The 27,512-nt window shown below is 36.1% G+C and overlaps 1 protein-coding gene across 1 annotated transcript in view; it reads right to left on the bottom strand.

Annotated features, from left to right (window-relative positions):
* Positions 1-27,512, bottom strand: part of LOC148950281 (glutamate receptor 1-like) — a 413,540-nt gene that overhangs the window by 290,854 nt on the left and 95,174 nt on the right. Inside the window, exon 4 of the mRNA XM_089091823.1 lies at positions 18,104-18,233. Within this exon, the coding sequence (XP_088947949.1) occupies positions 18,104-18,233 (130 nt within the window). The remainder of the gene's footprint in view (positions 1-18,103; positions 18,234-27,512) is intronic.

The raw sequence follows: 27,512 nt of genomic DNA, 5'->3' as shown, positions 1-27,512 counted from the left end.
GAGAATACATATCCCGGTATGATTGGAAAAAATCCTAACCGTGATTTTAGTTTACTGCTACGAGATTGGTATCGTCGTGGTTTTAGATTGTTCTGGGAGGAGGAGCCGGGTCAACGATTCAACTGTTGGAACAACAAAAGAATATGGTTTCTACGTCATCGTTGTGAAGACAATGGGTGTTATGATTATTAGCCCACTGATTTTTATTTGGCTGTGACGGAATATGATTCGACACTTGAGGACACTGTTTGTGAGATTGCTTCAAATAAGCAAATTGAAACATGTGAATTCTATAGAATGAATGAGAATAGTATCATTGACTATACAAAGAGATATGACAAGAGTGAAGTTACACTCTACTGTAGAAAATGTGACCCTGACATTGTAGTACATCAGGATCAGTACACTGTGAATTCAGATAATCTACCTGCATTAGTTGTTGTCGACAAATACCTGAAACCTAGTAGAAGATGAAATCTAAAGAGTAGAAAAGCCGTTTTATCATGTATATAAATTTTTATCATTTATTAATAAACAATTTCACATACAGTTTTAGAAGATTTTATTCGTAGGGCACTAAAATCAATATTAAATACGCTTGTAAGTATACTAAATACTAAATACATTGATTATTTGGTTTGTGCTCATGGTACTGGGTTTAGTAAAACACTGCCGTCGGGAGTGATTTCCCAATAGTTTTCAAATTGACTTAATGATATTAGTGTGATACTATCAGTCAGAGTTTTAGCAAATATACACTCTAAATGTAAATTCCCTGTTCGTAGTATGCTCAAATCCTGAGTACCCGACTAATTTAAAACAATATCCCCATGATTTTTTGAAAACATTGAGTCGGTTTTTCCATTTTAAAATAGGTGAGAGTCGTGATCCAGGAATTGCATAGTCAACTCGTGTAGGGTTTTATAGGATTTTTTGTCAAATGATAGAGTGTACAGTGGAATACCATTCACTTTGCACACAAGACTAGATAGACTAGAAAAATTTGAATCATGGGGGGATTCAGTCCAGGATCCAACGGCACTACCACTCTTCACAAAGGCCAAAGCCAATTTTGATGGAATTTCTCCATTGATAAACGATGAATCACTAGAGCTACGAGAGCCGGTGGCAACGTGACGTTGATTGGTGATCGTATAGAGGACAAAAAGTTTACTGTTGTTTCGATTGGCTCTTAGCTTTTCCACTGCCAATGCAACAGAGCTCATAACTTGTTGTTTTCGGACGTGGAGAATTGCTGATGTGATAATGACATTTGCATCGGGTGCTACAGGAAGTGTTTTTCTCAAAATGAAATTCGATGGGGCCAGCTGTAACTTTATGTCAATCTTGACATTAGGGGGTAGCCATTTGGTTATATATTGACTATCTCATGATTTAATTTTCCAACCAGATGATAGTCTTGGGTCACTGCAGTAGTCAACTCACCATCAGTATCAACACCTGATCGATATTCATAGCCCAATGATTGTCCTCTCAACTCCTTGTATGCCTTTGGTGTCATCATCATAAATTCGATGTAATTTGCATAGTTTGATACATTATTGCTAGTGCTCACCAATGCTCCATTGATCAATACAGTAATTTATTTTAGTAGGTTGTGTAGAAAGCACTTGTTGCTTGAGAGACTATTAGCAGCATTTAGAGTAGTAATATCGGACTTTTTCTTCACCACAAAATTCAAATCGATAAACGTTGATAACAAATCAATGAAATATTCTTCATTGTAAAATATTTGAAAGTGTATGTTTTACGAGAGGGGTTGTTGGGGATGAAATTGTTCATAGTAGCCATATTTGACACTGACATCAACATTATCAGCATTGAATAGATTCAATGAGGAGCTAATTTATGGATATGATTCCTTGTGGGGGAGATAAGTCATCTTAAGAGAAGATATCCTTCTTTGATCTAACAATCTTTTTATTCTTCTTCTGCTTATTGGTCTTCATTGTTTTATTTCTCAAAGGCCTTGTTGATATTCTTCGCTTCCCGCCTGGGTGGAGACTGATGAGTGAATGACGTGCACGCATCCTTTTCAATCCCTCCCCATTTTGACGAGATTTTAATTGCTCACCAACGGCTCTTGCTGAAGATCTAATATTTTTCTTAACACTCTCCTTGAAATTCTTTCCAGACCCCCAGTCCTGTTGTGTAGAGGTAGCAAAATTTTATGCAGCGGGCACAATATATTTTCTGGCAAGAGGTAGTGCAGAAAAACATAGCATAGAAGACCAGCTACCCATACCATAGCAAGTCATCGCAGTTCGGCCCATATAGTAGTTCAATCAATTGTCTATTTTATTTGAACTCATAGCATCAACATAATACTCGATATCGGGGTAGACAAATGGAATTCTTCTATTGTTCATTTTAGGTGATTGTGCTGTCACCGACAACGGGTCGAAAATGACATGTAATCACTGCTAAGCCTTTTGTTATTGCTTTAGGATCACCCAATTCACTTCTTAGTGTTAACTGACAGAGTTTCAAATACGAAGCGGTTACAGGAATATACTAATTATTTTATATATTATAGTGATGAACAAGTTCATGGGTTGTTTTTCGTTCCAGAACACGTAGGAGGGGGACATTTGAATTACCGACTCTCGATGTTTCCACAAAGGATGCATAGAGAAATATGCAAGAGTCCGAGGCGAAACCAGGTGGATAATCAGCAAAAATAACTTGATCCCTCCCGTAAAGGGCGTCAGCATTTTTCCCATTGATTGTACTCTGTTTAAAGCCAAGAATGTCTCTCAGATTATCATTGAGAATAATTATTTCAGTGTCAACAGGGGAGGTAATGTAAATCCTATCACGTTCCAATGAATAATTAAAATGGAATTTACCATTCCTACGATATGAGATTTTTCTATTGATTGTACGACACAAATCTGTCATATAATCGTATTCAATATATTTCAATTTGGCATGAGGATATTCGCTAGATTTAAGTGCTTCAACCCATTCATAGTCGACAAAGAGTGTCCAATCGAATGGTATAACTTTTATATCATACACACGATCTATTCTCAGGATGTCATAGGTATTTTTGAGAATACGATCGTCAAGAACCACTTCATACGCACCGTCAAATTTGATGGCGGGGAAGAGTTTCGTTATAAAGTCACTTGTCGTATTCAAGTCGTTGTAGAGAGGATTGAAAACATTGGACATGAATGTTACAAAGAAATCATTGGGCATTGTCAATATATTCAAAACCGATCAAAGAATCAAAATCAGATTTGTATTCTAACCACAGAACAAGTAACTGTTTCCTATCCTTGCGAGTACGAGTCTTTAATATCTTTTCAGTTTGATAGATTTCACTATTATTTTTAACCTTTTGTAGTTCATAGTCATAAAAGCCGCCCAGAATCTCTTCATCTTTGGTATCACGCAAACGATAAGTTATGGGTTTAGTGTCTAGGATTTCTGCCACTTTAAAAAGTTCGGTGGACTACAAGTAATTCCCCTTTTCAAAAACATTACTTGTCCTATTAATTCGAACAGTATCACCAACATTGAATTTATTTTTCTTCTTGACAATCGTTTCATTGGAATACTGTTTAAGAAAGGTGTCAATTGTATCATGATCAGAATGATGAACTTCCGTTGGAGTTGAGTTGGACAATGATCGATGAGGTTGTTGATTATAAATCAACATGATTTTATCTAAATCTTGAATAAAAGCCGGTGTATTTTTCAATGTACAATATTTTGAAATTAAAAGTCGAATAGTTCTTATCAATCGTTCTGCCAATGTAGCCTTTATAGGACTATGACTATGATAGAGCAGTGTACTATATTTCACTAGTACTTTTGCAACATGGGGATTAACAAATTCACTACCACGATCCGTTTGAATTTTTTTATATGAATCCTGCTCAAGAATACTTTCAATGGCCTGAGCAACTTCAACGCCCCTCTGTGAGCACAATAGAATTGTATATGCATAGCAACTAAAATCACTGATTAAAAGAAGAATGTGCTTTCAAAGTGTTCTGGGATGTCTTTGAATCTCAGCTGGAGTCGAGAGATCTACTTATGTTAAATGAAAGGGTAAAATGGCTTTTTTTTTTTGGTATTGATTAGCAAAAAATCTGTGATTTCTATGCAGAGTGTAACTTGATTCATTTTGTAGATAGTCTTGTACACTTTTAGTGTGTCCACCAGTGACCTTGGAAAGAGTGGTGGGGGAGCTTAAACTCCCCACTTCACCAATATTTTCATAAACACGTTTCAGAACTTGAACCATTTTGAACGTAAACACGTTGTGTAACGTCCGCTACCCTTTTGTATACTGGAAGTTGGTGGTGGTCGTGGTGGGTGACGTTGACTTGATACGTCTTCGCTTTTTTGTTGCTTTCATTGGCGTTATAGTATTTTCCAACATCAAGTTAAAATCTTCTTTTTCTTCATGTTCATATTTTAAAGACGATGACGATAGTACATGCTCATTAAATTTTTTTAGAACTCGTTTGTTTACAATAATGCCGTTGGGTAAATTTGATCTATTTATAAGGTTTTATAGATGAGCGTCAAATGATAATAGTCCTTTACGATTTGTAACCATATCATAGATTAAAGCAAGTAGATTATAGCTCTTGTCCTGAATTATAATCCCTTTCCCACAGCTCTCAACTTGAATATGATCTTGACCACTTTCCTTGAGATAGGTTAGGAGTCGTTTTATTTTTTAACGATATTAGTGGGGCATTAGATTTCTGATTTTCAATACAATTGAATCCAATTCCTCCTTGTTTAATTGTGTTCCAGCAGACTCTTGAGGAGATGATTCTTTTTTTGTGATCAATAGCAGCAGCAGTGGCCTTCAACCGATAGGGCTTATGTTTGTCCACTCGGCGAAGTGCATCTTGAAGTAAAAGCAGTTTTTTATCATACTCAATATTCTCATTGTCAAGGATTTTACTCAGATTGTTCTCAAAGTGTTCCACGGGTGAGAGAGCGAGTTCTATTGGAGTCAATTTATAGGGTTTTGCCATTCTCTCACTAGAAAAAACTGTTGACAACTCCTGCAATTATAGGTAGTAAAAGTGTGAAATAGCTACCACCTGCCTGAAGAAGTCGTTTCTTTTTAAAATTATTTCCTTTGTTTTTAGAGGCCAATGTAAGTACAATGGAACGATGTTTCTTTGCCCGTTGCTTAACTACTTCTGGTAGTTGAAAATTACCCACGGTCAAATTTAAACAAAGTTCAGATATTAGATTAATGAAATCATTGTCAATGCCATGTTTGAGTATGGCTTTCCTAAGCGAGGGCTTTGAAGTGCTTAAAACTGAAAACAGATGTCTAATTCCATGTAGTTTCTTCAGTGTCATGATAGCAACTAATACTTCTGTTTAGTGTTGACTGGGAGATTTACTGTAATTTCATTGTCGAAAATATCTGTTACTACACGCATATCCTCGGGTGTATTTTGATTAAGATGCAATAGGATATAGCCGTGGGGTTTATTAGTTGCCTGATTGTATGCTGAGAGCAGAAATTTGGGGGCACCTGAATAGACTTACTTATTGAGGGTTATTAGCGAGCTAGAATCACGAACAACTCTATAGATGATATAATAGTTGCAGTTTAGTGCAAGTGTTCGCATACATTTGCTCTAATGAAAGAGATTGTGTAGAACCAGAGTAACGGAAATCTGTTCATGATGAGAGCGAATGGTGAACAATTGCAGCATTTCCTGGGACCATTGTTCAATAGATTCAGACAGATTGTCAATGATCATCCAAGACGTTGATTTAATAATTCTGAAAACTTAAAGACCCTGTATGAACTGTATCTGCCCCAACTCTATCGTGACAATTGCTTTTATTTTATCGCGTGACTCCTGCCAAACACTGTAACACTAGTAGATTTTTTTCGGCTTCTCCGCAAACATTTTATCGCAATTTTTTATTATTTTAGTTAAGAGTGTTGTTTCGCCTGACATTGAGGGCCCACACATAAACGATCTGAATGGTGTTTTAAATTGATACATGTTCCCTTCAACAGTTCACCTAGACAACTAACTGTAGACAATAGCTGTCTAATGAATAAATAATTTCCCTACTACTACTACTACTACTACTACTATGTTCAAGAATAATAAGAAGAAGAAGAAGACTGATAAAGAATAATACTTTCTTTTATTATACGCATAAAAAAGTAATAATACTTAAAAATACTACATTGAAAAAAAAGCACATTAAACTTGAAAAAATTACACTTCTTTTAAATTTATTTATAATAAAAAATACAACATTTACATAGACACAGAGAGAAAAAAACACTTAAATAAATACACTTTTTTTTGTTTATTTATTTATAGAAAAAATACAACATTTATTAGAATAAAGCACTTAAAATAATATCACTTTTTAATTTAAATGAAACATGTATATTTACAAAACCACAAAAAAAAATCTGCTCTAAGTAAAAAAAAGATAACTTTGGTAGTGGCGGGCGGTGTGCCCCCCGCTGGTGGCCACCCCCCCGGGCCGCAAGCCCCCCCCCTCTCCCCCAAGGCCACGAGCCCCCCCCCTACTCCTTTTGCAACGTTTCTTGATTTCCTCGTCGTGTGTCTGTATAAAATAACCTTTCGGACTTACAATCACACCACTGTAAATCATGTTACGCTCCATGTTTGATATAAAAAATAAAAGCTCAGGTTGTACTTAACGGGTTTATTGATCCGGACGTGGACCACTCCACTTGGTGTAGTTTTTCTGGTAGACATTGATTCCCCCGTCTGCTAAGCCAACAATTAGGGGTAGGGTATTTACATTTAACAGTCGGGAATCCGGATCCCCGCAGCAGACCTCTACTTGCACCTTCTCCGGCCGCTGTGCTCTAGCCAGGTTGTAGTAGAACTCCAACATGAGCTTTTTAGAGATCTCCAAGATTGCACTGAATGCAGCAATATTTTTATTTAATACAATGCTTCTTTTTTTCTTGTTCAATAGTACCATGTCCGGGCCAATGATTGTGAAGGAAGTGTAATTTGGATCGACAATAATTCGAGCACATTGTTTGGGATCGGTCACGACGTCACAACGATTCATATTGCGAACACTCTCACACATTTTGCTGAAAGCCGAATTCAAACTGAGCTTATAAATTTCTTTTTTGGCTTTCGTGTGCGCTTCAGAACGTTTCTTGGAAAAGTTTTCAACAGTCATCCTCAACTAGTGTTTTTGGATATACCAGAGTGATCTGTTCGGGTGTTTGGCGATAAAACCGTTGTTTTATACCCATTTTAAAGCCACGTAATGTAAAATTAAATTTTTTTCGGCAGCAGTTCGGCCCTAGGTTTTTGTTTTGAATGTTACCAATGCAATCCGTCCTCCTCGACTTAACGCCTATTGCGGGGGCTCAAAGAGTCCCTAGTCACAGGTCTATTGATATGCGGGAAAACAAAATCCTTTACTGAATCGTGAAGCTCAACTGGTATCTCCCCATCAATTTCAAAAAACCATCCCATCGGTCCATTCTCCTCAACACTGCCGCCAATGTTGGGGAAATGGGGAGCTTGAGGGTCATTGAGCCATTTATAGTCACCGCAAGGTACCGCATAATGAGACATGGCCGAGGGACAGAGAGAATTAATATCAAGGAAAACTACAACTGATTTTGTCCCCGTCTTCTCTCCAGTTGGATCAGTTTACAAGATACAATCCCCAGGAAAAAAGTCCCCACCCCTCATTGACCTCTCGATGAACAAGTGCCGATAAATGTCTGTGATTATCCCAATTTTTTCCCCGCTAATTTTTAGGATGAGGTCCATCACTAGATGAGGAAATGAAAAATAATAGCCCAAATCAAGATTAAATTCCCCATAGATTTTGTCCGTATTTTTACACATATTTTCTAACAAAGTTAACACATCAATCGACAAATACAGCTTGCAGTAGTCAAACCCATTTTTACACCCTCCCTCTGCCCACATTTTTTTTTTAGCAAAACTGTATTCATCGGGGGTGCACCTACGATCGTGTAGACTGTCGTAAAACGATTCGATCGATGGAATAGTTTCCTCAGCGATTCTCGACATTGAACAATAATAATCATAAGGATATATGCCCTTGACCGTCAACAAATCATATAAATCATTTGGAAATTGTTGCTTGAGAATGGGGAAAGCGTTGCAGCGGTCATCGTTTTTCTACACCTGAATTAATTCACTCACTGATTTGGGGAAAAAACTATAGGAATCTAAAAAGCGAATTTTATTCGTGTACTCAACGTTGTCTTCAGCAAATTTCCACATGAATTCCGAAACAAGCAACTTTTCCGATGAATTAGTAATGATTTTGTAGGAAAAGCTGTATATTAGCCATGCATCATCCTCTATTTCATTTCTTTGAAGATATGCCATTGCTGGTAGCACATACTTCAGATCGTAGTAAGAGTTATGTATAAAAACCGGAAGAAAGAGTTGCTGTTTAATTTTTAAATTACATGAATTGTGAGCCCACCCCCGAAAGTTACTTTTTCCTGTTGAATTGGCATCAATAAGGTGATTATGATCCTGGACCGTGTCTTTTGGGGCAAGAGTGCCTCTACAAACCCAACAAATTGCCCTCTTTTCTAGTGCCAGTTGCTCCTTATCTGATAATGTCATTGGGTAGTTGGTGTGACGCAATCGTGAAATTGCGGCGTTTGCAGTTTTTATTAAAGATACCAATAACTTTTCCATACTACCCTCCTCATCCAGAATAAAAAAAACTCTTCCAACTGCATTTTATTATTGGAATCGTGACGGGCATGCGCATAGGAATACGCAACTAGTTTGTGTTCCTTGACTATATTTGGCTTTGATGGTTCTGATACCTCCACCAGTCTTGATTCACAGTCTAAAGACACTTTATCAACTTGTAGCAGGGAATTCAAATTGTAAAGTATCTTTGCCTTCTGCCGGCATTTCAATTCTTTGATTGCCATGAATTTTGCAATGCCCCATGTGATCCGAGACTGTTCGCTCAGATCTAAATGAAGAAAGGCAAATGAGGCAATAGAGACATTCTCCTTTCTTCGTGCCTTGGGATAGGAGTCGACTTATTGCTGTAACGGGGAAAAAATTACCATAGGAATTTACATCTTTGGGAGGCTCGTAAATAACCCAAACCCAATTTTTAACATTATCCACCATCGGTGTCCTAACTGAATACAAAACACCTTTTTTATTTGGTTTCTTTCCCCCAATTACAAATTCTGTGTCCTAGTGGAGAACAACCACCCCCAACCCAAGATTTTCATTTTCTTTTTCAAATATGGTTATTTCTTTCAAGGACACAGGATACTTCCCCTATAAACAGTCAAAATTTACTTTAGGGAAATTTTCTCCACCGTTACGAGCAAGTCCGTCGAGATTTTTCATTGATCAATCTTTTTTTAATGTTTTATGGGCTGCTGCTAAAAATGCATATTTAAAGCAATGCAGTCCCATTTCAAAATCGAAACCCTGAACTCCTCCTGTAGCCGACAAATCTGGGTGATATTTTATTCGTCGAGCACCCCCTGCCCCCCTTAAAATAAAGTTTTTTTAAATCTACTGAGATTCAGATCCATGTGTTCAATGTATAAAACGGTGGACCCACTTCCCCTCTCGTTAAACGTGTCCAAAGTCGAAATTAATTTATTTAACTAGTTGAAAAAGTTGCCCTCAAATTCATTTAGACCAGGGTAAAAAGTCTGGTTGCCAGTTGAAAAATGAAAATAAAAAATATCCCCGGATATTCCCTTTTGTAAATAAACGTTTTAATTTACCGATGCTTTAACCCCCCCCCCTTGACTCCCCCATTTCTGAATCTGAATCTCTATAAGTGCTCGAATTCGGTCGATGTAGCTATGTAGAACATTTACAGTGTCTGTTAAAATAATGCTCCCGTCAATCACGTTTTCCTCGGGAGGGTTAAAATCTACTCTATGTGTTTGTAAGTGACCTAGACCAGATGCTAACAAATAAAATTCACGTAGTTCCGGGGGAATACCACTATTTTCATGTCCTGCACCTATTTGCACAGGACCCAATTCACTAATTATAAAACTATCGTCAAAAATGTCCCCAGAAAAATTAGGTCCAACAATTTGCATAAGACTGTCCATTTCTTCAGCTGTAAATTGAAAATCCAGGGGTATATTAAATGACATACCTTCACTAACATCATCCGGCAAGAGGGGACAATTACCCATGATACTTTGAAGTCCCGGACCAGGGAAGGCAGAAGTTTTCATAGCTTCCCCCTGAAAGTATAAAATGAATGGATTAAGTTTTTTTTCTTTGATTAAAGTTTTATCACAATTATAGCACACTATTTTTTTTTCTTAGTCGGATTTGTGTTCATATTATTTATCAAACAATTGTTTTTTTTGTTGTTTTTCTTAATTGGATTCGTATTTATCAAACAAATGCATAATAAATTACAAATTTTTTTTATAGAGTTATTTATATAGCAAGTGCATAATAAATCACAAATTTTGATAATAGCACTCACACACACACACACACACACACACACACACACACACACACACACACACGATCACACACACACACAACACACATACACACACATGCGCACACACGCTGAAATATTCTTACAGGTTGAAATTACGTTTCTAACCCCTACATATATTCCATTAGCCTATAAGTAATTATGTCTTTGAAGTCAGATAGAAACGCGCTGCGGAAACAAATTATAGGACGTCAGAATTTCTACTTCAAAAATTCTTAATTTTCTCATAATTTTTGATGGATTAAGTTAAACGAAATAATTTAAAGATATTCAAAATCAGCATTAAAATACAATTCGCTTGATATGTATATTGAAAAAATTTCACCACCCGGATCAAACATAAGAAATGATTATATGGAAATAAATATATACTATACAATCCTTATGTTGTTATTTACTTTGAAATGGTCATTAAACTATCGCACTAATCTATCGAGTACATATAGTTCAGATACCACTCACACACACACACACACACACACACAACAAACCGAGTGACTATATTTAATTTGAAAAGGTCATTAAAATATCTCAATGAAATATCGAGTAGACGAGGCGCATGCTCTGCTCACACACACACACACACACAAACACATACGCACACATTCACACATGCGCACACACTCACACAAACACACTCACACACCACGCACACATGCGCACACACTCACACATGCACACACACTCACACTTACACACACACACACACACGCACACACACACACTTTTACAGTGTTGAAAAAATGGCGAAAAGGCTAATTCATTAACCTATAGAAAAATGGTTTTATTTTCTATGTGAAATAGCGATTATTTTATAAAGTTAAAAAAAAAACATGTTCATTTTTTCACCCCATCCTCAAAACTCAATTCTTCCTAGAATTATTTAAACTAAATACTTGCCTCCACCCCCCTCCCCTCCCACAGAAAGTTTAGAAAGATGCAAAAGAGTACTTTCTTTGCTAATAAAAAAAATGCATTATATTAAGCTATCTCTGAGGGGACCCTAGAAATTTAAAACCAGGGTCGGATGGCGGGGGGATTAACATTTTAATATCTCTGACATACACTTTTACGGTGTTGAAAAATGGCGAAAAGGCTAATTCATTAATCTATAGAAAAAAGGTTTTATTTTCTATGTGAAATAACCATTATTTTATAAAGTTAAAAAAACATATTTATTTTTTTTCACCCCATCCTCAAAACTCAATTCCTCCTAGAATTATTTAAACTAAATACTTGCCTCCACCCCCCCCCCTCCCACAGAAAGTTCAGAAAGACGCAAAAGAGTGCTTTCTTTGCCAATCAAAAAACAAAAAAATGCATTATATTCAGCTATCTCTGAGGGGAGCAGAGAAATTTAAAACAATGGTTGGGGACGGGGGGATTAATACTTTAATATCTCTGACATACATTTTTACGGTGTTGAAAAATGGCGAAAAGAAAATACTTAAAAAAAAACAAAAAAAAGTTGGATAGAAATAGGTAGAAGCTAGAGGTGAAAATACTCACATTTCCAAATTCAGACTGCACTTGTACATCTGAAGTCCCTGGCAAAGCATGAAGGGTGGCCTCCTCCCGATCTTGAGCAGACAAGACCGACGCATTATGAGAAAGCATCCATTCCCTCTTGAATTTTCTACCAGGTTGCATAGTGGTCTGTGCAGAGCTGGCACTGTCATGAGAGGGCCCCGGTTGGTCCATAGAACCTGTAATAGAGCTAGCATATTTGATTATGGATGGTCTTGCACCTTGCATCGATGTGGTAGTATCCCATCTTGTTCTCTTTTCAGTAGTGGGGTAATTGTAGGAATCTTCCTTCTCCTTAAAAAGAAGAAAAATTTAGCATGGAAAAACGATCCTCCTTTTTACAGAAGACAAAATTAGTCTGCACAAAGAATCCCCCTCTCCCTCCCCTCCCACTGCATCAAATCCAATACAATGATTTAAAATATAGATCTAAAAAATAGTCACCTATATTAAAACCTAACTGAACACTAAACTTCAGTGGTATGTTTCGGAATGACCACATTAGTTTTCTTGTCAAAGGATATACGTGTCTGCACAAAGAACTCACTCCTTCCCCCTTTACTTTTCATTCGAAGAAATAGTTTTTTTTCACCTTACAATGAACGTGTTAGAATTGATACATTGGCCCCTTCCCTGTCTTATATTTTTATAAAAGCCTCTTAATCATCTGTTAAAGCCTTTTGCTTTCATCAAATACATCTAGTCTAATTTGGTAAAAAAAAAAAATTCTTGTCAACGAGTCTTGAATAGCGCATTTCCATCCTTTGTTATCATAACCCCGATAAGACGCATGCCAATGTTGTTTTGAAATCATCCCCTCTTGGTAACAGGATTATAAACATGGATGGTTTTATTCAAACCGGAAAAAGACAGCACATTTTAGATGGACGATGGGGAAAAGGATATTTTTGAACGAAATAACTAAAAAGTAAGGAATTATGGTCGTAACACTGCAATGGAGGAGGGGGTTTTTGTTTTACATAATAGAAAAAACCATACTTAGCGTTTTCTAACGACTATACACATCATATTTTAAGGGTTTGTATTGTTGGAGGGGAGGGGGGCTAAGTCCCTCTGATATTTGAATTTACTGGTAAAATACCATTTATCTGGAAATAAATTCAGTAAACTATACTCACATTGAAAATAGAAATATCCATTGTTTCAAAGTTAATAAAATTCAGTGTACTATGCTCGATATGTTAAAACATAATGAAAATTAAATTCTAATGCATGAACATTTTATACGGAATTTCAAGGACGAATAAAAAATGGATGTTGAGTTATATAATTTCGTGCATGCTTCCAAAACATGTTTGACTACTTTATATCATACCAGTTTTTTAAGAAAAAAACCTGTCTGCTTAAGTTATATAATTACGACCATACTGTCAAAACATGTTTGACCACATTATACACTGCCAAATAACCAGTCTGGTAATCATAATATGGGAATTGCTATACATCCGAGCAAATTCCATAGATTAACAGAAAAAACCTGTCTGCTCAAGTTATATAATTATGATCATACTCTCAAAAAATGGTTGACAACATTTTGCACTGAAATATAACCAGTCTGGTAATTATAGCATGGGACTCGCTATACCCCCGAGCAAAATCCATATATACACCCTACTCATAACCATGATATATTTCCAAACAATGTTTCACATCACAAACAGAACAGCCACATAAATGTTTTCTGTCTTATGACATTTTGGTTGAATCTGGCCCAAACTTTTATTTGCTTTACAAAATTAATTGAGATTATTTAGCTCCTATCTACAAAAATACGAAATTTTGTATTTTTGCCAGAAGAAAGATCACGGATGCGTGTTTATTTTTTTTTTTCCAGGGGTGATCACATCGACCCAGTGGTCCTAGAATATCAGGAGAGAGCTTATTCGAACGGAACTTAAGAGTTTTAGTGTCCCTCTTTAATAACCAAAAAATAGGAGGGCAACAGACCCCCTCCCACGCCCTTTTTTCTCAAAATCGTCTGATCAAAATGTTAAGATAGCCATTTTGTTCAGCATAGTTGAAAGGCGGAATAACTATGCCTATGGAGTTTTCATGACCCCCTCCCTCAACCCCTGGGGAAAGGTCTTTAAGTTGCAAAATTTGCCCATTGCTGACGTATAGTATTTGTTTTTGGGAAGTATGTATACATTTGTCGGGTGGGGGGGGGCAATTTTTCTGCTGGTGGGATTTTCCACGAGGATTAATGTTCCATGGGGAGGGAAGTTTTCAGGGAGAGATTTTTCAGGGGAAATTTTACACTAGGGAATTTGCCAGAATTCCTGTACGAAATTCGTCTTACGTCTTGCTTTTTCTTTGTCGACTCAATTTCACGTGTGGAGAAGTTAATGGTAAATATCCGGGGTAAATGTTCACCAGGATTGAATTGTCTAGAGAAAAAATCCTTGTGGAAGAGTAATTTTTCCGTGAAGGCGTAGCCAGACTTCCTGCCATTATTTAAAAAAGATCAGACATTAATTAAAAAAAAAATTCAACTGTAAGTAAGGAGCAACATTCAAACTTAAGACGAAAAGAAATTATTACGTATATTAGGGGGGGCTGCTCTGTCTCAACATCCTGCTCTTTACGCTAAAGTTGGAATTCTGTCCCAATAGAACGATTCCTGAAACATTATGTTCGTTTAATTGGAACAATAAGAAGCTTTCTTTAAAAGATACTAAAAACTTTAGCGTAAAGAACGAGGTATTAAGGAGGAGCAATCCCCCTCTTATAGGTAACAATTTCTGTTAGTTTTTAGTTTTAGTGTTGTTCCTTACTTTCATTTGAAAAAATTGATTTTATTTAATTTACTGACTAATAAAAATACATTTTTCATACACTACAAATTATTTCTATTTGAGTGTAAATGGCGTCCAGAATTTTAGAAGACTTTAGGAGCGTTAGCATGGCTCCTGTTAGTAATAATTTCTGTTTGTTTAAGTTTGACTTAATTATTCATTTTAATTTTCGCTTGTTTTTAGTCTCATTTATTCATTTTGAATTCTTTTTGTTGGTTCGGAAGTTTGAATTTTTCTATGATATTAATTCTACTTGTCTTTGGTTTTAACCATAGTCCATATAATTATCCAGTAAGCTTATCGCAGATCATTTCTGGTCTTCGTTCTCGGTGCGAACAAAAAGCTCCTCCCACTTATTTCTGCATTAGCGGGTTAGTATGAGAAATGGTTACAAAGTGCATTGTTCATAATTGCGAAAGCAGAAAAAAACTTGGTGAGCCAGCCAAGTGGTTTGCAAGTGTCCCATCTCACAGGTATGAATTAATTTATATACAAATTATGACTTAATCTATTATTTACATACAGTGGACTCACATGATTGGCCTATGTAGGATTTTGTAAAAAAGGAGGCTGGGGGTTGATGAAATTTGTGAAAATAAGGTTTTTTTTTCTTCTAATAACTGGTGGAATAGGTGTGATGGTTTCAGGGGTGGATCCAGGATTTTTTTAGGGAAGGGGGGCACAAAGTAGGTTGATCTGACAAACTTACGTTAGGAGCAAGTTTATTTAATGCAAACTTGCGTTAATTAGGTAAATTACACTACTTTAGACTACTTTACGGGGGTAACCCTCGCCCCCCTCCCTCTGGATCCGCAACTGGATAGTTTATTATTTTTTTTTTCACGTCGTGATATTTATTTTCTCAGATTGTAGTTCGTGTGATATTTGAAACATCTAGTTACCTGTTTTGGCGGAGAGCCTAGATAAGACTAGTTTTGTTTTCAATTAATGTTTTCATATGAAATGGGCAGACCTTTCCTGAACTTTAAACAATAAACACCTCTGTTTGAAAATCTTTGCACTTTCGGAATTTAGATAGCGATAAGGGTTCCTGATTGATTACCGCCATACCTATTATTCTCCTTTCCTTTTTTATTCTTTAATAATAATTTCTGGTCGTTTTGAGTTTGAATTATTGTAGGCTTCTATTTCTACTGATCTTAAGTTTAATATGGCCTTTACTTTTCTTAAAAAAAAAAACTTTCTTTTTCGTAAAGTTTTCGTAGCGTATATATATATATATATATATATATATATATATATATATATATATATATATATATATATATATATATATATATATATATATATATATATATATATATATATATATATATATATATATATATATATATATATATATATTTATATCCGCGCGTACAAACAGCTCCTCTCATTTGATCTGCCATCAGCGGTCCAATTACCCTGGAACACGTATTTTGGCAGAAACTTTCTCAAAATGCCTTTGAAACCAACTTGAGACTTCGAAACCTATTTTTAGTTCCTAAAAACATCTAATAATAACATTACACTACTAACTACCGATTTTCATGTATGTATTGGAATAAATTAATTTAAAATTAGTTTCTTCAAAATTAGTGTTCCAACGTTGAAGCCAAGTTTTGCGTCCAAGAGAAATCTGACTTGTCTACCCGTGAAAAGATCTGATACCGCCTATGTTTATATCTGCAAAAACGTTCTCCGGAGCACTCGCACCCCGGTCCGGGTTTTTATAATGGGTGAGATAGGGAATGATCATACTGGATAATTATATGAACTGTGGTTTTAACATAACTTTTTACTTTTTTTTGAAAAATGTCTATTTTGAAAGATGATTTTTAAAATAATGGATTGAAAAGTGAAAAGTTGTGTCTCCTAGGTTAATATCTTATCCCCATCTTAGCCCCAGGGGTAAGAACTGCAAATGAAAGATATAGCTCTTATAAAACGTAACATTTTTATAGTGGAAGGAGATGGAGGCAAGCTTTTGCAACCACTCAATAAAAGTTCAAACTTATAAAATTGATTAAATGATTTCTGGCTTCCTTAAAATCTTTTTTTTTACATTTTATTTGTAACCCTTCTCCAAGAATGTCCCTAGCACCCACCAATATAATTATCTGCATACTAATTAAGTTGTGACGCTCTTTTAACCGAATTTGGCATAATAAAGAACGCATGGGCGGTGACTTAATAAAGAGCGATGTATTACCAACTTTTTCCTCCCACGGGATCAAAATTCGTGTTTCCTAATGTGGGGCGCAAGCCCCATCGGTGGGCATGGCAATATGTTGGTGGATCATGGGCAGTACTTACACCTTTTGACTGACTATACTTTAGAACCTTAATTTTGAAAAAAAAAGATTTTTCATAAGAATGACGTCGGTACTTTCCCATTTTGTGGACACCTCTAAAAACCAGTCACGAAAACCCAAGGCATCCACTTTACAAAAGCAAAGATTTGACGCTATCTGATGTTGTATAAACAAGTATTCAGGGGTTTCTCACTCTGGGAACTATATTTAAACTGTTAGTTTTTTGGGGTTGGGGGGGGGGGTAAAGGTACCTTGGTTAGGTTACGTATTTAATATATGAAGTGCCTTACCAACCACACACCCCCACCCCACCACCCCTAATGTGCAAATATATAGCCCAAATTTGTTTCTAAACTGTTATATTTTCATCCTACTTTGTTTTATTTCATTAGCATTAACCAAACTTGACTTTTTAGAGGTGTCCATATAATGGAAAAGTACCATGAAGTCATATTCAAATATATTTAAAGAGTAAAAGAGATTGATGATAGTATTGCCATAACGTTATACGTTATATAAAAGGTAATGCATTCAGAAAATATTTGTCATTAATATAAAATATGCGTAGAGGATGACTGAAAAAATACACCAAATAAATGGCCTTTTAAGCATCCTTCATGTGAATACAGGTAACGTTTCTAATGACAAAGTTTATATCGCGAGGGGGGAAACATGACCTTAGAAACGCTTGTGTGGAGCATGGCTCAAAGCCGGTTGGGAACCGGAACCGGTTGGGAATGTTTAGATCAATTATTTACTGAAGGAGAGACTTTCAGGCGTATACTTATTTCAAAGGCTTTGCAAATTTACTTTCTCTCCTGCCTGTTCTAGGCCCCTGGAATCAATAGATAACCAGCCGTCTTATTCATTTGTCAAGTGGAATCTTTAAAATTGATTCCTTACCTTCATTAGATTCATAGACATATATCAGTTTTTTCCATCCATAATAATCTACGACGTCTAGGACTGCTTGATAGTAATTCGGCCGCAAAGCTAATGCATAGTCAAGTGAGCCAAGGGGGCTTAATGGAATCTGTAAATAAAAAAAGAAGATAAAGAAAGTTTAAAAAAAAATTAAAACTTTAAGAATGTCCATTCAATTACACTCCTACCTTTGAACCTTGATGCTGAGCTACCTAATTCAGGTTGAGATTAAATTGACACCAGACAGCATATTTCAAGTTCAACACATTCATTTCAAGACAACATAGTTTCGAGACGACATATTCGTCACGCTCACAGTTCGTGTATTAAAATTTGAAAACTTTTAGCTCAAGAACTCTTTAAAGTTCACTTTCAAAACTGCATTTAACAGTAAAATCTATGGAATCTTGAAGATTTCCTTAAAAAAATCATTAGTCATAAGACATATCCCGTTAAACGTTCTTATTTTTCTTTTATCAACGTTATTTTTGTGCACATTGCATAAAACAAGTCGTTTACTTTTTTCTATTAAGCTTTATACTTTAAAACCAAGAAATAAACTTAAAAATTTTTGTACAGTATTTAATTTTTGGCCCAATAGAACGGTCTTCGAATTAGGTTTCTTCCTCCTGAAACCGTTATATTTTTTCTACATAATACGAGGTGTACACAGGAGCATCACAATATGTTTTGGTAATTTAAAACTGTCGGTGTGGTATGATAAAGCCCTTCTAAAATACAAACAAATATAAAAACAATGAAAGTTTTTCATTATTTGTTGGATTTCATAGATAAAACCTATTTTAGTATCAGTTTAATGTCTTTTCCCTTTTAATATAAATTCGATTTTCCTCTTTTCAGTCATTCTTCAAATACCTTGAGTTCAAATCCTTCCACTCTGCTTTAAATACATGGGCTAATTGTTTTAAATTCTGGTTGGATATCCCGTAAGACTGAGTCACCCTGCTAGCTGTACTAGCAGAATTTCTTTGATTAACATCCAATCATGTTGGTCAATAAGGGGGACAAAGCCTCCATTCAATTTAAGTAGACTATAGTCTAATAAATTAGAAGTATTTTTTTATTATTTTATCAGAGTGACAATTCCTTAACCTGAGATAAGTTAGGGAAGTTTGCCGAGGTTCATTGCTCCAGCTTTGTTGGAGATACTCCCAGAGAGAGGAGAAGTAATCATAGTATCGGGTGTCTCATGGTAGTGGATGGCTAGGCAATAATGGGCTTTAAATTGACCTATAGTCCCCTGACTACTGACATAGATATAGGCATTGAAGACGCGTGATTTTTTCATAACTAGTGTTAAAAAAACGCTGATTTCAAAAATGACCTCCGAAAAATTTTCACTCCCTCTCCCTCTCCAAAATCCACTGTCCACTCCCGTGGACCTCAGTTCCTAACCAAGTAAATCAAACATATGTGTCGACTATATAACATTTTTATTTTTATAAAGAGAAAGAAGCAGGAAATTTATTTTCCATCAGTAGTTTACTGGTGGAAACAAGAAAAGCAGTTTCTGTCACCAACAATACACAGAAACACTTTACATTTCAAAGAAACACTTGATTCCAGTTCTGGAAGCAAATCGATAATAACTGATCATACGGTGAGCCATGTCCATTCCGCTCATGTACTTGTTGTAGTCAGCTACAGACCTTGGGCAAGAGATTGTGATCTGCTGCCCCTGCTTTTATCCCATCTTTCCACTGTTGTCTCTTCTTCTACTGCCTTGCAATTTGAGCCTAGCGTCACAATCCTTGAATCAAACCAGTCCCTGATGTTTAGCTTCCGATCTTCTCGCACAAATGCTACGCTTGACTCTCTCCCTTTCTTCTTCCTTTCTTTCTGTGGCATCAGAGGTATGGTCTCTTTTCCAAATCTATTTTGCATGACTGTGCCAGTTGCATTTATCTGCATTTCCCACAGAAGGTCGAGTAGTTTTGTTGAGTTGAAAAATCGATCAAAGTAGAGGCTAGATCCGGGTGGGAGAGTTTGAGATAGCCTTACGATTCCAGGTGCAAGGTCATGGCATAGCATACTTTCAGGAGGCGTAGTGGCACCCTGATAAACCTTGAATCTTTGAATTTTGTTGATAGGTGTAGTTTGTGGCATATACCGTTTCATTCAAAAAAGACTGGGGGAAGTGCCATGTGAAAAATTCTTCTGGTTTCAAAACAGAATGGTCGGTAAAGGTAACTTCATCTCTTACTGAACCCAAGTGAATTTCAAACCTCTGTCGTCGCTGCAATATTCGCTGCAGGTCGCTGCAATGTTCGAGCCCGCTCGGCTAGAGCTATATCATCTTCAAGATCAGACTCAAGCTCAGATACTTCCTCGTCGATGATACTTTCGTGTGGCTCATCGAGATGATAATATCGTGTGGCTCAAATAGGTCATCATCACTTTCATCTACAGAACGGTCCTCGACATCACTAGCGTCAATAATTGTCAAGGCCTCAGACAAGGTAACTATAAGAGAAAACATGGTTGTCAATTTTTTAAGATGACCATAAGCTGAAAGATGAAAGTAAAGAAACCACAAATAAGTAAAGAAAAATAATATTCAATAATGCAGTTACTGTAATTAAAGAATATTCATAATGCAGTTTCATGTTCATTTATTAAAATTTTTCATTAAGCTTTAGAACCTCCACTCTGTAGTTTAATTAATTTATGATCTCTAAGAGGTTGGTAAGATAAGATATTTATTTTAAAAAATCGCTATCACAAGCCCATAAAGGACCGAATTTGGACTTTGGAGTCAAAATAACATATGAAAACACGAAAACTGGCAAATATGCAAAAACAATAACGAAAAAGAAAAACCAGAATGAACAATTATTTGTGATTTAATAATTTTACTGTAAAAAGTCAATTAAAAAGTTGAAAAGATGAAAACTGTTCAAACTAAACCTAAAAAAATACCAAAAACACAATTAAAAAAAATAATTAAAAGGGACATGAAAAAATAGGGGAGGGGTGGCGTAAATAAGTGAATAAACACAAAAAAAGAACGATATATAAATGTATATAAAATTAAAACGGACGCTAAAAAGGTGTCAATAATTTAACTATATAAAGTCAATTAAAAATATAAGTGTTTATGACCTAATATTAAAACCATAGAGAGTGAGGTGGCATAGTGCCTGGCTGAAAAAAAATGTTATTTGGTTCAATTGTGCCTGTTTTTCCCAGCTGTTAGTTTTTATTTCCCAAGTCAATTAAAAAGTTGAAAAGACAAAAGCTGGTCAAACTAAACTTACGAAATATCATCAATACAAGTTTAAAAAATAATTTAAAGGGACATGAAAAAATAGAGGAGGGGTAAAATAAGTGAATAAACACAAAAAAATAACGAGACATAAATATATATATGAGATTAAAACAGACGGTAAAAAGGTGTCAATAATTTAACGATAAGTGCTTATGACCTATTATTAAAACCATAGACAGTGAGGTGACATATTGCCTGGCTGAAAAAAAAAATTTTTTTGGTTCAAGTGTGCTTTTTTCCCCAGCTGTTGCTTTTTATTTTTCCAAATAATGATACTTTATTTGATTTCGGAATGGTTTTCTATTTCGATGAGGGTGCTAGACCTTATTAGATCCAATGGACATTCCAGAAAACAGTCTCTTTCCCTGCCAAAATTAAACAATTTCTACTGTTTTGGAACCGTTCCCCTTTACATTATACTATATTGACTATCTATTTTGGACGTTGAATAGTTGCTCTAAATTTCCTCTCTGGTAAAGAAAAGACAATTAAAATAGGAAGTTCTTCTATTGTGTCAGCTCTTAACTTCAAAATACTTAATTGAGAACTGATGTACATGGATATGGACATCGAACTTTAGTCACCCACCAGTAGATGGCGCAATGGATATAGGTGGCAAAATCACTCCCAAAATGAAGTTGTAATCCTTCAAAATTAGCTTATTTTTTTCAGGCTCCACTTTTCATTCAAAGAAAAATTAGAAATTTTCTTACCTTTTGCCCTCTGGCTCTTTTTCAATTTCGAAATATCTTCCATTTCTTTAATGCACAAACAACTTTTCCAATACCAATAACAAGCTTAAAAAAAATCACAGATGGCAATCCAAATACGCCGATTCCAACTGTGGTACGTAGATGACGTTTCAATTAATAAATATCGCGCTAAAAATTATAAACTCTAAGTCCACCCAGAGGGACAAGGGTCGTCAGGAAAATATAAAGGTAGATTTTAGGCAGGTTCTTAGTTACTCAATTACGCGTGGAATTGCCTCACTGGGGCCCTGACACCATTATACGGTAATATATGTTGGAGTGTGGTCTTCATGTTATCAATATTAGTGGCAGCAATTCAACCCATAATTTCCGAAGATTTTGGCTAAAGTTAGCTGTAAAAGTATGGCCTATTAGCACTACTACGCGTAAAACACCCATGAGCTTAAAACTCTCTTTAGAGTTTGTAAACTTAGCTGTTAACTTAAGAGCTTTTACAAGTTTAAATTCTAGCATATTTACATAGTAAAAAGTTGTAGTTTAGTCAATTCTTTTGGGTATTACTGGACAAGGTCCTGAGGATGCAAAGTCTGTGCATCTTCAAATCACAGTCCTTTTGAGAGTACTCCACCAAATTTTCATTTTTGTGATTTTTTCTATCATCATAATAGGATCAACCAAATTCCATGCTTTTCCAATCATCCTTCTGTTATTTTCCTACGTGTCTGGAAGCCATGCAATGGGTAATCTGATGTTAAAAGGCAATTTGGCAAGATTGATAGAGCGGAAGTCCTCTTTGACTAAATGCTTAGCGGAATTCTCAAAATCCCTTTTATGGGAGCTGGTAATCTTTTTTAAGTTTCTTTACAGGAAAGTTTTAAATTGTCTTAAGTTTCAAACAACAAATTTTTGAAATACACAGGAAAAGCACCGAAAATATAAAACCCCTAAACAGCATCATAGGCAGCGCAATAGCGCTGCCTAAGTAAAGAACGATGTTGGCACAATGTGTTATTTTCTTTTTTTGGTTGGTCTTAGATCTGGGCACTTCGTATCGAAGGAGTTGTCGTAGAAACTTCAAAAAGGGCTCATTTGATTGGAAATTGGAATGTCTTGTGCCCTTTTTAATAGTCGAAAGTGATCGGAAGGCATCTAACACCCCTTCCAAGTCCACCATTTCTCCAAACACATCAAATCAAAATTTTGAGATAGCCATTTTGTTCAGCGTAGTTGATTTCCAGATAGAAATTATGTTTTTGAGGAGAACACTCCCTCGACAGTCCTCAGGATAAGGGTCGTAATTTATGCCCTGGGGTATATAAGGTTATTATTGAAAGTGTTGTCGTAGAAACATACAAAAAAGTCATTCATTTGGAAATTCAAAAGGCCAGTGCCATTTTTAATAGTCAAAAGTGATTGGAAGGCAACTAGCCCCCCTCTCATGCTCACCTTTTCCCAAAACACATCCAATCAAAATTTTGAGATATCCATTTTGTTCAATGCAGTTGAGAATTTCGGAAATTAGGTCTTTGAGGATTTTAACCCACCCAAATTCCTCAGGGAAAGGGTTGTAGCCTAAGTTATGCCCTTAGAGTATATAAGGTCTAACGCCCACCATTTCCCCAAACACATGCAATCATATTTTTAAGATATCCATTTTGTTCAACGCAGTTGAAAGTTTTGGAAATTAGGCCTTTGAGGATAAAAACCCCCTCAGAGCCCTCAGGGCAAGGGTTATAAATTATGTCCTGGGGGCATATAAGGTTCTTATAGAAAGTTTTGAGGTAGAAACTTCAAAAAGACCTCATTTGACTGGAAGTTCAAAGGGCTAGTACCCTTTTTGATAGTCAAAAGTGATTTGAGAGCAGCCAAACCCCCTCTCACGTCCACCATTTTCCCAAAAACATCCAATCATAATTTTGAGACAGCCATTTTATTCAACGTAGTTGAAAGTTCTTGAAATTATGTCTTTGAGGATGACGAACCCCCCAAACCCCTCAGGACAAGGGTTGTAATTTATGCCCTTGGGGCATATAAGGTTCTTATAGAAAGCGTTGTCGTATTTACTTCAAAAAGGACCCATTCAATTGGAAATTGAAAGGGTTAATGCCGTTTTTAATAGTTAAAGTGATTGGACGGCAACTAACCCCCTCTCACGCCCACCCTTTCCCCAAACATATGCACTCCGAATTTTGAGATATCCATTTTTTTCAATGCAGTTGAAATTTTTGGAAATTTGGTCTTTGAGGATGTTAACCCCCCCCCCCACACACACACACACCCCTCAGGGCAAGGGTTGTAAGTTATGCCCTTAGGGCATATAAGGTTTTTTATAGAAAGCGTTGTTGTAGAAACTTCGAAAAGGGCTCATTCGATTGGAATTTGAAAGGGCTAGTGCCCTTTTTAATAGTAGAAAGTGATTGGAGGGCAACTGACCCCTTCTCACGCCCACCATTTCCCGAAACACATCTAATCCAAATTTTAAGGTAGCCTTTTTTTCAATATAGTTGGAGTTAAAGAAATTAGGTCTTTAAGGATGACAACCCCCCCCCACAACCCTCAGGGTAAGGGTTGTAAATTATGCCCTGGGGCGTATAAGGTTTCTACAGAAAGTGGTGTTGTAAAAACTTAAAAAGGGCTCATTCGATTGGAACTTGAGAGAGCTAGTACTCTTTTTAATAGTCGAAAGTGATTGAAGGGCAACGAACCCCCCTCTCACGCCCACCATTTCCCCAAACACATCCAATCAAAATTTTAAGATAACTATTTTGTTCAACCTAGTTTAAAGTTCTGGAAATTACGTCTTTGAGGATTACAGCCCCCCCCCCCCAAAAAAAATCCTCAGGGCAAAGGATGTAAGTTGTGCCCTGGGGGCATCAAAGGGTTTATAGAAAGTCTTGTCGTAGAAACTTCAAAAAGGGCTCATTCGATTCGAAATTGAAAGGGCTAGGGATTGGAAGAGATTGGAAAATGAGAGGGCTATTGTCCTTTTTAATAGTCAAAAGTAATCGGAGGGAGAATCATCCCCGCCTCATCCTCATCATTTCCCCAAACTTTTCAGATCAACATTTTGATATGGCTATTTTGTTCAACGTAGTTGAAAGGTCAGGAAATTATGTCTTTGAGGATGACGACCCTCCCCCAATAGACCTCAGGATAAGGGTCCTAAGTTTTGCCCTGGGGGCATATAAGATTTTTACAGCAAGTTTTGTCGTAGACGCTTCAGAAAAATCTCATTCGATTGGAAATTGAGAGGACTAGTGCCTTTTTTATTAGTCGAAAGTGATCAGAGGGCAAATGCCCCTCCCATGCCCATCATGTCCCCAAACACTTACAATCAAAATTTTGAGATAGCCATTTTGTTTAGCGTATCAGAAAGGTCTGAAAATTATGGTTTTGAGAACAAAAAATCCCCTTAGCCTTCAGGGCAGGGGTTATAAGTTATGCCCTGGGGACATATAAGGTTTTTATTGAAAGTGTTGTCATATAAACGTCGGAGGGTGCTCATTGGATTTGTAATCAGAGGCTCTAGTGCCCTTTTTAATAATCAGAGTGATTGGAGGGAAGCTACCCCCTCCCCCCACACACACGTTTTCTTGTGCCGAAATGCATCTAATAGAAAATTTAAGATACCGATTCTATTCAAAATAGTCTAAATATCATACAACAATGCTTTTGGGGTTAAAACAAACTCCAGAAATTAGGGGCAAGGGTTGTAAGTTATGCCCAGGGGGTATTTAATTTTTATGGAAGGGATTTAATCTTTTATGGAAAAAGACTATGTCAATATAGAACGAAAAGAAATTAACTTTTTTTAAAAATTTCAACAAAATAAGTTTTTTTTTAAAAAGTAAAGAACTCCATTAAACCAAAAATGAACAAAACTAGAATAAAATAATCTACCAAGCATACAACTACCACATATCAGTGTCAATAAATAAATGAAACCCGAAACAAACAGAAATTAAAGTAAATAACAGGGTCAAGCTCAAAACGAGCAGAAATTAATATGAGTAGGGGTCTAAACCCCATGCTCTCTAAAAGTCAGAACATAATTTGTACTTTACTGACAAAAATTCTTTTAAACGTTTTCAGTTTTATAATTTTACGAAATCAAAAATTAATTAAGAGTTTAAGGAATAAATATCAGCATATGTTTATTAAACTGACAATGAACCCTACTCATATTAATTTCTGCTCGCTTTGACTTTGACTCTGTTATCAATTCAATTCAATTCAATTTATTCGAATAAAAACATAACACAAACATTAATAACAATAAAGATCCTAGAAGATAACTTGTTAAGGACCAAGAGAAAAAAAATTAAAGTAACACTGAAAGAGAAAAAAAAATAGAAGAATAAAACATAGCTAATTAGAGCAAATTTGTTAAAAATGGAAATATTAAATTATATCATCAAGTTTTGTTACATTTTTATACAACTTGCAGAAACTTGTGGCTAGTTCAACACTGGAGGGAATTTTATTCCATTGAATAATAGATTTGTAAATGGGAGATTGCTGGGCAGCACTAGAAACGCATTTAGGAATTTTAAAGGCTCTATTAGATGAACGGAGACAATGGGCTTCCGAATTATTAATATTATAATAGGTTAGGAGTTGAGGTGGAAGATTATTGTGGAAAGCAGAGTAAGCAAGCGATAAATTTAGTTTTTGTATGATTTGATCAAGTGGAGCTATGCCAAAATCTGAATACAAATCACGAGTTGGATATAGACGGGGAAGCCGAAAAACTGCTTTAATGGCGTGGTTTTGGGCAAATTTGAGTTTTTTAAGGAAGGACCGTTTTGTATTTCCCCAAACTGATCCGCACTAAGAAAAGTAAGGAAAAATAAAGGAATAATAGAGGGTAACTAGGATGTCAGGAGGAAGAAAATAATTCACACGGTTAATCATAGCTACTTGTCTCAAAATTATTGCTGTTATGTAAGAAATATGATTAGAGAATGACAAGCATGAGTCAATAAATACACCAAGAAACTTGGCAACATCCACTTGTGGGATGATGTCGGAGGAGTATCTGAGACCAAGAGCAGGTCGAATAACGTCTTTCTTGTAGGGGGTTCTGAATAACACTATTTGACTTTTTTTGCTATTAATGGTCATGTTATTCGTAAGGCACCACGCCTGGACTCTGTTCAGAAGGAATTGGGCAGAGGTTATTGCCAATGGTAGATTGGTGCCAGTGATGAAGAAGTTGCTGTCATCAGCAAATAATACAGTATACACTGAAGGGCCCAGGTCTATAACAAGATCATTGATATACAGGAGAAATAAAATAGGGCCTAGAACGGAGCCTTGCGGGACACCCCTCCGAACAGGTAAGGGCTGAGAGGATACTCCACCTAGGCTCACACTCTGTACCCTT

The sequence above is a fragment of the Artemia sp. Qi Xiang Cuo genome, chromosome 7 (assembly GCF_049724085.1).
Source record: "Artemia sp. Qi Xiang Cuo chromosome 7, ASM4972408v1, whole genome shotgun sequence".
Lineage (NCBI taxonomy): Eukaryota > Metazoa > Arthropoda > Branchiopoda > Anostraca > Artemiidae > Artemia > Artemia sp. Qi Xiang Cuo.
Note: the sequence above shows the minus strand (reverse complement) of the source record. Positions and strands in the feature narration are given on the sequence as shown.